Genomic DNA, 16,358 nt, shown 5'->3' with positions numbered 1-16,358 from the left:
GGAAGTAAGGGGTCTGGCCCAGAGAAAGAGCCCGTCCCCCCTTCTCTGCCTGACAGCTGAGGTGGCCACTCACTGACACAGTGCAGATGGGTTAGGGTGGCAAAGGATTTCCAGATCAAGCCTGCAGAGGCACCGCTGGAAGCAGGAGCTTAACCTGGAATTGGAAAGGTGTGGGGTGGAGGGAGTGTTGCTCCCGAGGGCAGCTGTCAGAGATTTCACCTTACCTGGAAGAACTTTCTAACAGAGCTTATCAGACAGGAAAAGGCCTAGAAGGTGACATGCTCCTTGTCCCTGGAGCTGTGCAAGCGAGGGCCAGGTTGTCAAGTGGAAGGTAGTGTGCTGGGCCAGGTGACACTACCCTCCCTTTCACCCCACTTAAGCTAGGAACTGTGAACTTGGAACAAGAAAGTCTGATCCAAGTCCTACTTGGAGCTACTAATAATTATGACGAGAAGCTGCTCCTACCTGTGCCCATTGCCTAAGGTGAATTTATAGGGTAATACTTTTTTTCCCCCAGTTCCAGCGGGTCAGTCCTGACTCATGGCGGCTTTGAGTGTAATACTCTAACATCTAACAGCTGCTGTTGTAGTTGCTGTCAAGTCGATACTGACTCATGGTGACCCTGTGTATGCACAGCAGAACTGCTCCATTGGGTTTTCAAGGCTCTGACCTTTCAGAAGCAGATTGCCAGACCTGTCTTCCGAGGTGCCTCTGGGTGGGTTCGAATCGCAAACCTTTCATCTCATAGTCGAGCGCTTAACCATTTGCGCCACCCAGGGACTCCAGTAATACTACGTGCCCATTATTAAAAATATATATGTGAACTGCACTGTGTGGACAAGCGTACATCAAACAATATGAAGCAAGAAACAGTGCATGGTTCCCATTGCACACACTGGTTAGAACTACAGGAAATTGTGTCCATTAAGGATGAGGAGGAGGTTAAAGTTGCTGTCTTTTTTTTTTTTTTAATATTTATCAAAAAACATGCACCTACTTGCTGTTGTTGTTATGTTGTTAGGTGCCATCAGGTCGGTTCCGACTCATAGTGATCCTGTGTACAACAGAACGAAACACTGCCTGGTCCTGCGCCATCCTCACAACCGTTACGCTTGAGCCCATTGTTGCAGCCACTGTGTCAGTCCATCTCACTGAGGGTCTTCCTCTTTTTTGCTGACCCTCTACTTTACCAAGCATAATGTCCTTCTCCAGGGACTGATCCCTCCTGATAAAATGTCCAAAGTATATGAGACTATCCATCCTTGCTTCTAATGAGCATCGTGGCTGTACTTCTTCCAAGACAGATTTGTTCGTTCTTCCGGCAGTCCATGGTATATTCAGTATTTGCCACCACCACAATTCAAAGGCATCAATTCTTCTGTCTTCCTTATTCATTTTCCAGCTTTTGCATGTATATGAAGCGATTGAAAATACCATGGCTTGGGTCAGGTGCACTGTAGTTCTCAAAGTGACATCTTTGCTTTTTAACACTTGAAAGAGGTCTTTTGCAGCAGATTTGCCCAATTCATCATTTGATTTCTTGACTGCGACATCCATGGGTGTTGATTGTAGATCCAAGTAAAATGAAATCCTTGACAATTTCAATATTTTTTCCATTTATCATGATGTTACTTATTGGTCCAATTGTGAGGATTTTTGTTTTGTTTATGTTGAGGTGTAATCCATACTGAAGGCTGTAGTCTTTGATCTTCATCAGTAAGTGCTTCAAGTCCTCTTCACTTTCAGCAAGTAAGGTTGTGTCATCTGCATATCACAGGTTGTTAATGAGTCTTCCACCAATCCTGATGCCCTGTTCTTTGTATAGTCTAAATTCTCGGATTATTTGCTCAGCATACCAATTAAATAAGCACGGTGACAGAATACGACCCTGACACACACCTTTCCTGATTTTAAACTTCGCGGTATCCCCATGTTCTGTTCGAACGACTGCCTCTTGGTCTATGTACAGGTTCCTCATGAGCACAATTAAGTGTTCTGGAATTCCCATTCTTCATGATGTTATCCATAATTTGTTATGATCCACACTGTCGAATACCTGTGCATACTCAATAAAACACAGGTAAACATCTTTCTGGTATTCTGTGCTTTCAGCCAGGATCTATCTGACATCAGCAATGATATCCCTGGTTTCATGTCCTCTCCTGGATCCAGCTTGAATTCTGGCAGTTCCCTATCGATGTACTGCTGTAGCTGCTTTTGAATGAACTTCAGCAAAATTTTACTTGTGTATATTGTTCGATAATTTGTGCATTCGGTTGGATCACCTTTCTTTGGAATAGGCATAAGTATGGATCTCTTCCAGTCGGTTAGCCAAGTAGCTGTCTTCCAGATTTCTTGGCATAGATGAGTGAGCACTTCCAGCACTGCATCCATTTGTTGAAACATCTCAATTGGTATTCCGTCAGTTCCTAGAGCCTTGTTTTTCCCCAGTGCCTTCAGTGCAGCTTGGACTTCTTCCTTCAGTACCATTGGTTCCTGATCATATGCTACTCCTGAAATGGTTGAACGTTGACCAATTCTTTTTGGTACAGTGACTCTGTATATTCCTTCCATGTTCTTTTGATGCTGCCTGCATCATTTAATATTTTCCCCATAGAATCCTTCAATATTGCAACTCAAGACTTGAATTTTTTCTTCAGTTCTTTCAGCTTGAGAAATGTTGAGCATGTTCTTCCCTTTTGGTTTTCTAACTCCAGGTCTTTGCACATTTCATTATAATACTTTGTCTCCTGAAGCCACCCTTTGAAATCTTCTGTTCAGGTCTTTTACTTCGTCATTTCTTCGTTCACTTTAGCTACTCTGTGTTCAAGAGCAAGTTTCAGAGCCTCTGGTAACATCTGTTTTGGCCTTTTCTTTCTTTCCTGTCTTTTTAACGACCTTTTGCTTTCTTCATGTATGATGTCCTTGATGTCATCCCACAGCTGGTCTGGTCTTTGGTCATTAGTATTCAATTCGTCAAATCTATTCTTGAGTTGGTCTCTAAATTCCGGTGAGATATACTCAAGGTTGTACTTTGGCTCTCGTGGACTCATTTTAATTTCTCCAGCTTCAACTTGAGTTTGCATATGAGTAATTGATGGTCTGTTCCACAGTCGGCCGCTGGCCTTGTTCTGACTGATGATACTGAGCTTCTCCATTGTCTCTTGCCATGAATGTAGTCAGTTTGATTCGTGTGTATTCATCCAGCGAGGTCCATGTGTATAACCGCCATTTATGTTTTTGACAACGGTATTTCCAATTAATAGGTCATTGGTTGCACAATCCTATCATAAGATCTTCAGCGTACTTTCCATCACCAAGGCCATATTTTCCAGCCACTGATCCTTCTTGTTTCCAACTTTAGCATTCCAGTCACTCGTAATTATCAATGCATCTTGACTGCATTTTTGGTCAATTTCAGACTGCAGATGTTGGTAAAAGTCTTCAATTTCCTCATCTTTGGCATTAGTGGTTGGTGCATAAATTTGAATAATGGTCGTATTAACTGGTCTTCCTTGTAGGCATATGGATATTATCCTATCACTGACAGCATTGTACTTCAGTATAGATCTTGAAAAGTTCTTTTTCACAATGAATGCAACACTGTTCCTTTTCAATTTGTCATTCCCGGCATAGTAGACCATATGATTGTCCAATTCAAAATGCCCAATACCAGTCCATTTCAGCTCACTAATGCCTAGGATATCAATCTTCAAGCATTCCACTTCATTTTTGACAACTTCCAATTTTCCTAGATTCATACTTCGTACATTCCACATTCTGATTATAATAGATGTTTCCAAGGCTGTAATCTATGGAAGCAGACTGCCACGTCTTTCTCCCAGAGTGGCTGTTAGGTTTGAACTGCCGACCTTTCAGCAAGTCAGTTATACCAACTGCTAATTCTTAACCCCAGGAGTGCCTGGGTGGCACAAATGATTAAGTGCTTGTTGCTAACCGAAAGGTTGGTGGTTCGAATGTACCCAGAGGTGCCTCAGAAGAAAGGCCTGGTGATCTGCTTCTGAAAGGTCACAGATGTGATGGCAGCTAACAACAACAACAAATTTTTCCACCAGTTCTGTCTTCCCATGCTTCAGTGCGGCCTGTCTGCTCCCGAGAGCTGCTGCAGAACTGTTCTCCTGGGAATTCCCTTTGCCACTCCAGGACCAAATCCCCTGATTCCTGGACCCCATGTCTTCCCTCTTCATAGTTCTTTTACTCCTCATTTGATGAAGAAGTGTATCTTCAGGTACCTTCTTTTAAAAGTCATTAGAGTTAAAAATTTTAAGACACTGCTTGTCTGAAACTTTCTTTATCCAGTTCTCCCGCACATGTGATAGTTTGGCTGGGTAATAAAACTCGAAGTTAAAAATCATTTTCATGCAGGCAGGGCTCCTTTGTCTTCTAGCTTGTGGTAATGCTTATTGAGCAGCTGCATGCCATTGCTACTCCTTCTCTCTCTCAGGGTTCGACATTTCATGACACACCTTACTGTGCGCCCTAATTGTGCTGGGCACTTAGTGGGGTGGAGGCATATGTACAGCCTTCAGTTTCAGGAAATTTTACTGGCATTCTTTCTTTGGAGATTTTCTCCCCTCTATTTTCTCTCTTCTCTCTGGAGTTCCTATTGTGCCCAGCATCTGCTACATGTAATTCCAGAAAGAATAGCATTGATCCTCTGATTTTCTTCTGTCATATTGTCTTTCTGTTCAGTTTTCTGGGAGAGTTTTATTTTTATCTTTATGTTCCAGCTCTTCTCCTGAATTTAAAAATTTAATTACCAACTGTTCTCTCATCAGTTCTTAATTGTGATATTTTTTCAAAGCTAAATTATCTTCTCATCTGTCGGAGAACATTTTTTTTTTTTTTTTTAATTCCTTGCATTATCATTGTTTCCTCTGAGTTTTTTGTTTACCTTTAAGACGGGGCATCTAAATCGGGCCTCCAAAGAGCTTATATGTACAGTGTAAAGCTGAACTAGATAAACCACCCCACCTTCCATCTCACCAGAACCAGTAAGGAAAATTGCCTGTATCCAAGCTTAGTGCTGGGTAGAAGTTGGGGGGAGAGGGGCGCTCCCCACAATTTTTAACCAGCCCTGAATAAGAGGTTGCAACTTGATTTGACAATACCTGGGTGGTCCAAAAGGCCCCTAGCTGGAAATTTAGTTTAAAGCTAGGCAGGGTTGGTGTGTCATCAGGCAAGTGACAGACAAAAACACTTCCTCTCTGGAGGAATTTACTTTTAACCCAACCCCAAAAAACCCCCATTGATAAGATTCCAGGATATATGAACTTACAGTCAAAAGTCATAAACTGCAGGAAAATAAGGTATCATGAGCAAGAACCAACAGAAACAACAGCCTGCAGAATCAGGCTCACAAGGATTTACTGCAGTTACCAAAGAATATAAAATGTTTTCAATATATTTAAATAAATTTCAAATATGAGTAGAGCAAGAGATTATATAAAATGCTGAAGCAGATTTTGAAAAAGAACTTCTAGAAATGAAAAATATTTGAAATGGATGAATTAGTACAACTGCTTTTTTGTAAAAAAAAAAAAAAAAAAAAAAAAAAGCTTGATAGATTTAGCGGCTTTTTAAAGTACTAACTGTTATATTCGATAGAAAGGATCCAGAATGTCCAGAAACAGAGAGGTAACATGAACTATTAAGAGACCAGGAGGATGGAGTAGGAAGGTCTAATAAAAGTTCCAATAGGGCACAGAAAGTATCTGAAAATATAATGATTTGAGAATTTTCTAGAACTGACCAAAGACATCAATTCATAGAATCAGTAAACCCAATGAATCCCAACAGGATAACTGAAAAGAAAGCCACAATTAGGCACATCGTAGTAAAACTACAGTGCACCAGAGACCTTAAAAGGAGAGACAAAAGATGTCTTCATGAGGAAAAAATCTGGAAACAGTGGCAACTGTTGCACAAGATAGTGAATATAATTAACATCACTGAATTGTACATGTAAAAATGGTTGAAATGGCAAATGTTACATTTCACAATAAAAATATTTTTAAAAAGTATCCTCAAAGGGTCAACAACAAGAAAAGATGACAGCTGACTTAACAGCAACAAAGGAGACCAAAAAATAGCAGTATAGTTTCAATGTTTTGAGAGAAAATACAGTAAAACCTGCAAAAGCCAGAAACTGTGTAAGACAGAAACCTGTCAGAGAAAGAAAACTCTAATATTTTCTACTGAAATGAGCAACAGAGAAGTGGTAAGACTGCACCCTGTCCAAGGCAGAAAATTTGCGAGACCTGGAAAAACAAGGCGGTCCTGTCGAGCTCCGGCTTTTGCAGGTTTCACTGTATTAACCTAGAATTCTATACCCAGCAAAAATAACTTTAAATAAAAAAGATTAAGGGGAAAAAAAAACAACTAGAAAAGGTGGGAAAAACAGCACAAAATAAGGTGCTAGAAATATATCCAAGTATAAAACTAATTACGATAAATATAAATGACTAAATGCTTCAATCAGAATACAAAATTTATCTAGATAATAAAAATCCATTCTGTAGTCCGTTCTTAAGAGACAAAAGATTGGAAGTCAGAGGATAAAAACTCAGCGTATTTGGAACAGAAGAGAACTTTCTCAGCCTAATAAAGGGCATCTATAAAAAACAAAACATGAATTGACTCGATGGCAGCAGGTTTATAAACTCACAGCAAATACATTTAATGATGAACTACTGAAATCATTCTCTTTAAGGTCAAAACAAGTTAAGGGTGTTTGCTACTTCTGTTCCACACTATACAGCGGTCTCACCCATACTGAAGGGGCAAGAAACATAATTAAAAAGGAAGAACAAAACTGTCTTTTCCTAGATTATATGATTCTAAATGTAGAACTCAGAAGAATCTACAGATAAATTATAAGAATAAACTTTAACAAATTTGCTAGACACATTGTTTTCATAAACCATATACAATAGCATAAAAATATCAAGTACTAACAAAGTCACGATCTTCATGAGAAAATATATAACTTTATTGAAAAACATTAAATGGAGAAATATACCATGTTCATGAACTGGAAAATTCAATTTCATGTAGATGTCAATTTTCCCCAAACTGATACATCGATTCAGTCTGGTTCCATTCACAATCCCAAAGGAGTTTTCATGGGCAGGACCTGATACAAGTTAATTCCAAAATTTTTATGGAAGAGAACAGACCAACAGATCTTAGTCGTTGATAACATGGGTAGATAAAATGACCAGTGGAACAAAATAGAAAAATAAACCGTAGTCTAGTCAATGGATCACTATACAGCAGGGAAAAGGGGACCCCCATAGCGACATGCTTTATGTGGATAAATCTCAGAAATACAATGAGTGAAAAGGCAAGTCACAAAAGAATAAACATGGTATGAGTCCATTTATATAAAATTCACAAACATGCAAACTCATACCAACTTATGTAATAAAACTATAAAGCAAGCAAGGGAATGATCAAGACGGTGTTTCCCCTATAAGGAAGGGGTCACCAGGGACGTCAAAGGAAGCGGTAATGTTCTTTTTCTTACATGGGGGTGGACGGAGATGTTCTCTTTGTTGTACAAATATTTTCTTGCATCTCATCATGATTTAATAAACCCCAAGAGAATAGGATGTTCTGGAATTTGAGAGAGAAGGCAAAGGAGGAAAGAGGAAGAAGCTGCTGAGGGTTGTAGAGGCCAGAGTGCCGGGTACCCAAAGTTCCTAACATAGTTAAAAAAACAGAAGTTAAAAATCAGTAACAGATCATGTCATTTTGGGGGGAAAAAAAAAAAAAACACGCAGCTGGAAACTCTGTGGGCGTGGGCAGGGCCTGTAAGGTGGTGGGGTTTCTCTGGGGACTTGAGAGGCATGCATGCCATCTCCCCGGAGGATCCTCCAGCAGCCGTTACCAACACTCGTTTTGCTTAATTTTTGGTCCAGCTCCTCATCCCCACCCTCTCCCGTGCCCAGCGCCCCTGACACTCAGACCTCTGGTTCAGTTCCTCTTTTGAGTAACCCACCCCTCAGGGGTAGCTGCAAGGTGTGGGGAGGGCGCACCTGCTCCTCACGCAGACTTTGCATCAGTTCCCACCCCCTTGCCTCACCTCACCATCCCCGAACCATGGAACTGTGAGCCTCTCCAGGGCTCTGGGGGCAGTTGGGCCTGCCTCTGGGAACCCTGACATTCCACTTCTAATTATCTGCTAAGAGAGTAAACAGGCCTCCACCCACTTTCTATCTTTTAAAACTTGGCTGGCTGGCTCTCTGGTCTACTGTTTTTTGCCCTCCTAGTTTCTTTCTCCTTGTAAACTGATACATTTTTATTTCTTTGCTATCATTTTAGTGAGATTTTAAGAGGAAGCAGAGATAAACCCATGTGTTTAAACCTGCCACTGGAAGTCTATCGACTCTAAAGATACTGAACTACAAATATTTAACAAGCAGCTCCTCAAGAGTCCAGAGAGGAGCACCACCATTCACAGATGCTTGGATGTCCCTAGCCAATTCCTTTGCCCTGATTTTTTTCCTACTCCCCCTTTAAAAGAGCCTTTATTTCTAAAGTGCAGTTTAACTACGCACACACGTGATAAGCCAGTTTCGGAACTGATCATGCAGGTGGCAGTAACACCAAGCCCAATGAAGAAGAAGTAGGGCATCAAGATGTCCGTTCTCCAGCAACTCAATCTACAGAGTTTTTCTTCAGCTGTCTTTTGTGACGGATGGAGAGTCGTTTTGGGTTCTTCTGTACCACAGAGAGGTCCGACCTTGAGGAAGACCGGTAGCCCACATCCTCGGCTTCTATGGGCTTAATGATATGGCCTGGCTTAGTGACAACCTTGGGAGAAGTCAGCTTCTGGAAGGCCCTCTGGGTGTTCCACGTAGATCCTACAGGGGTCTGGATGGTCCTTTCAAATTGCTGATGGTGGGTGAATGGGTATGGAAGCACGTGCACCTGATGAGCTGTGGCACGGATGTTGCGCTTCTCACTGATAATCACGTTTGGCAAATTCTTGTCTTTTCTTGGAGTACCCTCAGGAGCTTTCATGAGAAACCGACGTCTGTTTTTGGCACTGGGCTGTAGGCCCACCCCACCCCACTCACCCCAGCCAGGCAGTGTCAGGTCCACGTCCTTTGGCTTACTCGCTTCCACAGCTTCCCTCTTCTCTTTCAAGAAGTCTCTTATGACATCATCCCCAGCAAAAGCTTCCTTTATCATCTGCTTTTGGTCTCTCTCTTCTTCACCTTCCAACTCCTCAACTGTTGTGGGAACTGCCAAAGACGTCCCAGAGGGAGATTTTGTGGTTAGGAGGTTCTGTAAATCAATCATGTGCTCCTTCCTTTTCTTCTTAGGGGCATCAGGCTGATCATTTGGGTTCTTCTCCATCTGCTGCCCCTGTGACGCAGGTCTGGGAAGCTCTGTACTTTGAAACCAGTCTTCTTTACCCAGCTCTTCTAGAGTCTGCACTCTCTCTGGCCTCTGCAGCAACAAGGGCTCCTCCTCCTGGTCTGGTTCTTCTCTCTGGACTGGAAGCACAGCCCCCACTGAATTCACTTGTTGCTTCCTGGACTGACGGTCTTCCTTGCTGAGTTTCCGAGACAGTGCCCTCAATTCTGACAGCACCTCCTGGCTGCTAGAGTCTTGTGTTTCTTCACGGCCCAGGGGTTGGGCATCCTGGTTGAGCTCAGGCCTTTTCCTAAGGGATCGCCTTTCCTCAAATTCTTTCAACAAGGTTTCTTCTGCTACTGGACTTTCTTCCCCCTCACTTTCTGAATTCTCGCAGGCCAGACGCTCGGGAAGTTGTTCAGGGTCCTTTTGGATTTCAGCCTCTTTTGTATCACTGGTGCAACTTGTACGTATCCAGGGGTTTGGCCCATTTATGTTCATCTGGACTTCATTCACCACATCAGGGACAAAAAGTCCGTCCTCCTCTACGCCTCCCTCCTCTTCCTCACTCTCAGAAGGTGCCTGGAGTTTCCGCATCAGTTCTTTGTTCTTGGCCAACTGTTCCTGCATGGCCTGGCAAGCCTCTAGGTCATACTTGGCCATAATTGCCTTTGACTTGGCCCACTTCCCACTGTTTTGGTGCTTTAGGCTCATTCGCTCCACCATTCTGGCCTTTTCCATTTTTTCTAGTTCTTCTAATGCTGCAGTAGGACTGACCTTCCTCAGTGTCGCAAAGTCTTTTACGGCTTTCTTGGCCTTTCCTTTCTTCATAACTTTGTGATACTTTTTGCTTCTGATTTTCCTCTCTCTCCGAGCCTTGGCCTCATAGTAGGACTGCAGGGCCCGGGCCCTCTGAAGCTCTGCTCTGCGCATCTTAGCCTCTTCTAGGCTCATGGCTTTGAGAGAGGCCTTCTCCACTGGAGTCAGTAAAGGGTCTGTCACTGGCTGCTCGTTCTTGTGGAGGACATTGAAAATTTCCTGCTCCAAGGGACTTCTTGCCTTCCAGCCACGGAGCACATGTTCAATGGGAGCAAACACTGCCCGCTCCTTCTTCAGGGGAAAAGCCAGCTGCTCTGCCTTCCGGTTCTTTAGAATTATAGGATCCCATCTGGAGAGAGCTTGGGAGGTTTTATTGAATGCCACTTCTCTGTGGATCCGTGCAACCTCTTCTTTGTTAAGGGGCAACTCCACCGTCTTCTTTGATTTGACTCTCTTCAGTTGCTTTTTCACAGTGGCCAAGGAGGACGAAGTTTTAATGGGCTGAAGCAGATCTGAAAGGACCAGCTTTTCTCTTGTTCCTTCAGAACTGACACTGAACTCGGACACACTCAGACCGGCCTCTGATCTCTCAGCCAGTTTCCGCCTAGTCTTTCCATCAAGGGAATTGATTGTTTCCAGAAGCTTTCGATGCTTCCTCTCTCCATCACTGGCCCCTTCATCTTCACTGGCACTCAAGGGGTAGTCTTTTGGCAAATCCACTAGTTCTTCCTGTTGGCTCAAAGCCGGAAGGCTCTCTGCTGCCCCGGTTGCAATCATCTTCGCAGCCTCGTTCTCACACGTGAGCCCTACTCACTTCCTTTTGCTGTGCATGGATGAAGGAGAAAGCACAAAGACCTGGGTTCAAACCCTGACTCCTTCATTTACTACCCCATGATTTTATCCCATCAACTCTCAGAGCTTTACATTTTCCACCCACAAAATAAGGATAATTGCTGCCCAGTGCGGCTAAAGAGAGGGTCGATGGCACTGCTGTTGCAGAAATGCTTCTAGCTCCAAAGCCCTGAACCTGGGGAAGAATGTCTGTGTTCTCATACCTCGGCTCACGACAATGCCACCCTGACCTGCAGCCCCACCCCCACCCCCCATGCCAAGGCCAGAGGAGGCACAGCCCCGGCTCCTGAGCCCTCAGACACTCCCTGGTTTCCAGGCCTGACAATCGAGGTGCCAGAAACAGTAGCCGAGGCAACAAAACCAAGGGCCAGAAACCAAGCCAAGACGGAGGGAGGACAAGAACTAAGTGGGCGCTTTATTAGCCTGGTAAAGAGGCAGCGAGGCTGGCCAGGCAGCCCTTCCCAGACCCTCCAGAGCACTTGGGGCCACTAACAGAGGCAGAGCCACAGGGCCCCAGCCCTTGACGGGTAGGGGTCCAAGCAGGGCAGGGGCACGGCCAAGGCGAAGGAAGGGGCTGGAGTTGCCAAATGGATCCCAAATTTCCAACTCAAGCTGGCTGGGGCAGCAGCTTGGATTATTTCCGGAGCAGCCGCAGGCATTAAGGGCCAGCCCACTCCCTATCCCCCAGTACAGTTTGAGCCCTTCCTGCAGTCAGGAAGCCACAGGTCCCCCATCAGCTGGGGTCTGGAAGGAGATGCCGTCCCCAGGCAAGGGGGAGGCCAGGAAGGGCCAGAACCAGACGAGGGCCCAGCGGGGCCCCAGGGCCGCCTGCAGGTTGTGGTACGGGCCCAGGTCATAGGAGTGCTGGCCCCGAGCCCACTCCCACGTGGTCTGGCCACGCAGCAACAGCATCCCATGGAAGAGCAGCCCAGCCCCGCACAACAGCGCACCCGCCACACACGTGTCCGTCACGAAGACCAGGGCGAACTGCGCCAGAGACACCCTACCTGCAAGGAGAGAGCAAAGAGGGTGAGGGCAGCAGTCAGCCGGGTCCCCAGAGCCCAGCTCCTGCCCTCCCCCACCCTCCACCATGAAGCAGGGCTCCTTCCTCCCTCAGCAAGCACCTCCCTGACCAGCCGTGCCAGGCCGGGAGATGGGAGCACACTGGACCCAGGCAGACATGGCCCCCTGCCTGAGAGAGACCCTCACTCATGCATCTCAAATTGGGGGCTAAAAAAAAAAAGCCAAACACACTGCTGTCAAGTCGATTCCGACTCATAGCAATCCTATAGGACAGAGTAGAATTGCCCCATAGGGTTTCCAAGGCTGTGAATCTTGACAGAAGCAGACTGCCACATCTTTCTCCCATGGAGCGGCTGGTGGGTTCGAACCACCGACCTTTGGTTGGCAGCCGAGCACTTTAACCACTGCACCACTAAACTGGGTGCTAGGCACTATGAATACAAGGATGAGCTCAGCAGACACCATCTCAGCCCTCAGGGAGTTCGCAGACAAGCACCCAACGCATCACTTCTCAGCTGCCTGATTATAGATGTGATGGGCGTGACAGTGAAAAAGTGGGGCGTCTTACACGGCCCTGGCCACACTCGGCGCTAAGTCTCTGCTGACCTGATGAACTACAAAACGCGTGAAAACATGAGCCACACACAAAAGCTACATAGTGTATGATTCTGTTTATATGAAACGTCCAGAACAGGCAAATCCACAGCAACAGAAAGCACATGAGTGGTTGCCTGGAACTGGGGGGCTGGAGGTGAGGAGGGGCTGCTTAATGGGTACAGGGTTTCTTTTGGGGATGATGAAAAAGGTCTGGAATTACCGAAAAATCAGCCATTGAAAACCCTATGGAGGGCAGTTCTATTCTGACAAACACGGGGTCACCATGAATCAGGATCAACTCAACAGCAACTGGTTTTGATTGGTTGCACAATAGTGTGAATGTACTAGAAGCTACTGAATTGCATGCTTTAAAATGGTTAACATGGTACCTGTTATGTGAATTTTACCTCAGTTTAAAAAAGAGAGAGAGCCTATGGGGAAAAGAAAACACCATGGAAAGTTCTTAAGAGGGTGAGGGAAGCAGACTTTATCTATGCTGGGCCATTTGCATAGACTCTGAAAGACACATGATTTCAGCAGGGCCCAGGGCAGAGAGCCTGGGAGCTGGGGCCCGAGTCTGCAGTGGGGGGGAGTGAGTGGAAGGCCTCCACGCGCTGGAGCAGAGGAGGTGCAGCTGGAGGGACTGAGTCTCAGCGTTGACTGGGAGTTATGAGGAAGGTAGCAAACAGACGGCCAGGAAGTGCGTGCGGACTGCGGCAGAAGAAAACGGACCAAGCCCATGGGCGGGCCTCCACAGGCTTCCCCTGGGCTGCAGGGAGTGGAGGCCTCCGGTCGGAGATTGGCTTGGATAGGATGAGGAAGTGCAGGGACAACTCAGGGAGTTTAGTTACCACAGAACAAGTTCGGGGGGAGGGAGCCAGGGAAGAGAAAGACCAAAGCATTCTGTGGGGAGAGAACAAAAAGTATAAAGACTGGTGGGGCTTTTATCTTGAATGGTGCTGTCCAGACCACAGCCTCTCTGTCAGCCTCCTGATCCACATCTTTCCCTCACACTGCATTCTCTTCACAATTTCCAATAACGGGGCCTTCCTCTGTGTATAAGCTTCACTGGCTCCCCACTACCCAGTCAAATAAGGGCCATGTCCTCACACCAGCATTCAAGGCACTCCACCAGTCCTAAGCTACCTCCCCAGCCTTAATTCCCACAATTCCCATCAAATTCCCTGTGCGGCTTCCTGCCCAAACTCCGAGTCTTTGTTCATGCTGTTCCTCTTATTTAGAACTCTTCCCCCACCATTCCTATTGAACCCCCACCAGTCTTGCCTGCTCCGCCAACACCTCCAGGAATCCTTCCTGGGTTCTCCCAGCCAAAATGCTGTCCTGGGCTGAGGCACTGTGTTTTACCCCACTGCACCAGCTGGGCACCCAGTCTGCCCTCATCCCCCATTCAGGACACTGGGAATGGGGCCCCAGGGCACTGCCAGGAGAACCAGTGGGAAATCCCATCTCCCACCAGAATAAGCTTCCCCTGCAGCCCAATGCCGGCGTGTCCGCCTCCCTGCAGCAGCCACCCAGGCTCCTTACCTGTGAGCAGCATGAGCCAGGGCAGCAGGAGGAGTGTGGCAGCGTGGAGGGGGGTGTGGGCTCCCAGCAGGGCTGAGAGTGCAGGGCTCAGCAGCACTGAGACGTGGAGCAGGACGCCAGCAGCATGAAGCAGGAGGCACAGGAAGGGCCGGTAGTTGTGGAAGCCCACGCAGAGGCCCAGCAGGCGGCAGTGGTGGTCCCGGCGCAGGATGCAGATGCGGCAGGCGGAGCAGTGCCCGCTGCGTGGCGGCACCTGGCTCTGGCACTGGTAGCAGTAACTGCAGAGAAGGAACCACAGGGTGAGTGCCTCCAGCAGTTCTGAGTACCCCATGTCATGCCCCAGCAGCCCCTGAGCCCATCCCAGGAGAACAGGAGCAGCCACTGAGCCCCAAGTTCTGCATGGGTAACTGCAGATTGAACAAAAAGACTTCCCAGGCCCCTTCCAGCTCTAGCATCCCCGGTTCTAAGGCCTTTCTCTGGCCTCTAACATCCAGGTGCAAACGTCTCACCTCCTCCACTGTCACTACTTTGGTCTAAGCCACCATGAGCTGTCCCCTCCTAGTCTCACCCCAGCAGCCCAAATGATTCTTTTAAAACCTAAAACATGTCCCTCCTCTGCTCAAATCCCTCCAATTACTCGCCACTTCAGTCCTAGTAAAAAGCAAAGCCTTCACTGTCCTACAAGGTAATACATGCTCTGACTCCACCCCTTAGGTCTCTCACCTCTCTCCCCTGCCCTCACTCCACTCCAGCCACACTGACCTTCCGGAAGTCTCCAGAGCATGCTAGGCACACAACGGCCTTGGAGTCTTTGCATTACCTGTTCCCTCTGCCTGGAAGACTCTTCCCCCAGATGCCCACATGGCTAACTTCCCACCGCCTTCAAGTCTTTGCTCAAACGCCATCTTCTCAAAGAGGCCAACCGTGACCATCCTACTGAAAACTGCAAGTAGCACCTCCTTTCTCCTTCTCTACTTTTTGTTTCCAAAACACCATCATCTAACATTCGACATAGTTTGCTTATTTATTATGCCTATAGTGTATTACTTCCCCCCTCCATGCAATCAGCTGCAGATCGAAAATCTATTTTACTGCATCCTCAGTGCCTAGAAGAGCACCCAGCACATAGTAGGTGCTCAATAAATATTTGTAAGCGAATGAATGCTACTCCTTCTGGCTCTACCTAGAACCCCAGGTTCTAAAGGAGGTCCCTGGCCCTAACATCCTGGATCCTAACGTAATCTGGTTCTGACAACGCAGGTCCGGGGGCCCCTGCCCCTGTCCAAGTCGCCCGCTTCTCCCCGCCGGGCCCCGCGCCCCACTCACGCCCAGCCCTGGCCCAGCCCGCGGCCAGCCAGCATCACGCCTCGGATGCTGGGATCGGAGCGCAGGAAGAGCCCCACGTTGCCCAGCAGGTTGAGCAGCTGGAAGGCGGCAAGGGCGAGCTGCAAGGCCCGGGCCAGCGGTCCCAGCGGGGGCGGCCCGGGTCCCAGCACCAGCACGTAGGCCAGCTCCAGGGCCACGGCCGCGGCCCACAGCGCCGGGATCACAAGAGGCAGCCGCGCAGGCGCCCCCTCCGCGCTCCCCGCCACCCACGGCTGCCCCATGACCCTGGCCCACCCGCGGTCGCTTCCTAGTACCCAGCAGCCTCCGTATTGAGGCGGGGATAGCGGCAGACGGACGGCTGCCACGACCAACAGGAGCTCTTAAGGAAGCCGCTAGCAGATGCGGAGATGTGATTGGACGCCGAATGAGCAGAGGCGCCGTTGGACTCCCATTGGCGGTGGAGCCGGGACAGGGCCTGACGTCATAGCCTCGCCCGCCCACGGAGGCCCCGCCTCTCCCGCAGAAGCCCCGCCCACGTCGGGCTGGCCCGCGCGCCCGCAGGATTGAATTGCGTCCTCGCTGGCGTTGGGGTTTCCCGGCTCAGCACATTCCCTCTCACCCGCAGCCAACCCGATATTAATAGCTCGGCCTTGTCTAGGTCCAGCTGGCTTGGAGCCCCTCCCTATGCTCGGGTGTCTCCCTCCATCACCCTAGAAAACACTCAAAACAGCTCGGCCCCTCCGTGTTTCTCTGAAATGGGGAGAGGGTTCCCTGTTTCCCACCACGCGCGGCGCTGGAACAGGGTCAGG

General features: G+C 47.6%; 2 protein-coding genes across 4 annotated transcripts; both read right to left on the bottom strand.

The window, feature by feature from the left end:
- Positions 1–6,998: 6,998 nt before the first annotated feature.
- LOC101351261 (U3 small nucleolar RNA-associated protein 14 homolog A-like) lies at positions 6,999–14,330 on the bottom strand. 3 transcript variants are annotated; one of them, XM_012557705.2, is made up of 2 exons: positions 14,224–14,330; positions 6,999–11,029 (listed from the first exon to the last, which is right to left on the bottom strand). In XM_012557705.2, the coding sequence occupies exon 2, from the start codon at positions 10,981–10,983 to the stop codon at positions 8,683–8,685; it is 2,301 nt and encodes a 766-aa protein (XP_012413159.1). In that variant the 5' UTR covers positions 10,984–11,029; positions 14,224–14,330; the 3' UTR covers positions 6,999–8,682. The 3 variants fall into 3 exon arrangements, with proteins under 3 accessions (XP_012413159.1, XP_023593947.1, XP_023593948.1); XM_023738179.1 differs by lacking the exon at positions 14,224–14,330 and adding an exon at positions 12,009–12,025; XM_023738180.1 differs by lacking the exon at positions 14,224–14,330 and having other exon boundaries at positions 6,999–10,745; positions 10,811–10,886.
- ZDHHC24 (zinc finger DHHC-type containing 24) lies at positions 11,391–15,929 on the bottom strand. Its single transcript, XM_004383690.2, has 3 exons — positions 15,550–15,929; positions 14,224–14,501; positions 11,391–12,065 (listed from the first exon to the last, which is right to left on the bottom strand). Exons 1-3 carry the CDS (start codon positions 15,828–15,830, stop codon positions 11,770–11,772), a joined length of 855 nt encoding a protein of 284 aa, XP_004383747.1. The 5' UTR covers positions 15,831–15,929; the 3' UTR covers positions 11,391–11,769.
- Between the last annotated feature and the right edge of the window lie 429 nt (positions 15,930–16,358).

Source organism: Trichechus manatus, unplaced genomic scaffold (assembly GCF_000243295.1).
Source record: "Trichechus manatus latirostris isolate Lorelei unplaced genomic scaffold, TriManLat1.0 scaffold00113, whole genome shotgun sequence".
NCBI classification, from domain to species: Eukaryota; Metazoa; Chordata; class Mammalia; order Sirenia; family Trichechidae; genus Trichechus; species Trichechus manatus.
The sequence above is the reverse complement of the archived record's forward strand: the minus strand, read 5'-3'. Positions and strand labels throughout refer to the sequence as shown.

What these genes read in the sequence shown, in the direction of transcription:
- LOC101351261 (XM_012557705.2), bottom strand. Translation starts at nt 10,983, where the DNA reads ATGATTGCAACCGGGGCAGCAGAGAGCCTTCCGGCTTTGAGCCAACAG.
- ZDHHC24 (XM_004383690.2), bottom strand. Translation starts at nt 15,830, where the DNA reads ATGGGGCAGCCGTGGGTGGCGGGGAGCGCGGAGGGGGCGCCTGCGCGG. An exon ending in GGGCTGGGCCAGGGCTGGGC is followed by an intron (nt 14,502 to 15,549) that starts GTGAGTGGGGCG and finishes CCTTCTCTGCAG; the next exon opens with TTACTGCTACCAGTGCCAGA. An exon ending in CTGGCTCATGCTGCTCACAG is followed by an intron (nt 12,066 to 14,223) that starts GTAAGGAGCCTG and finishes CTCTCCTTGCAG; the next exon opens with GTAGGGTGTCTCTGGCGCAG.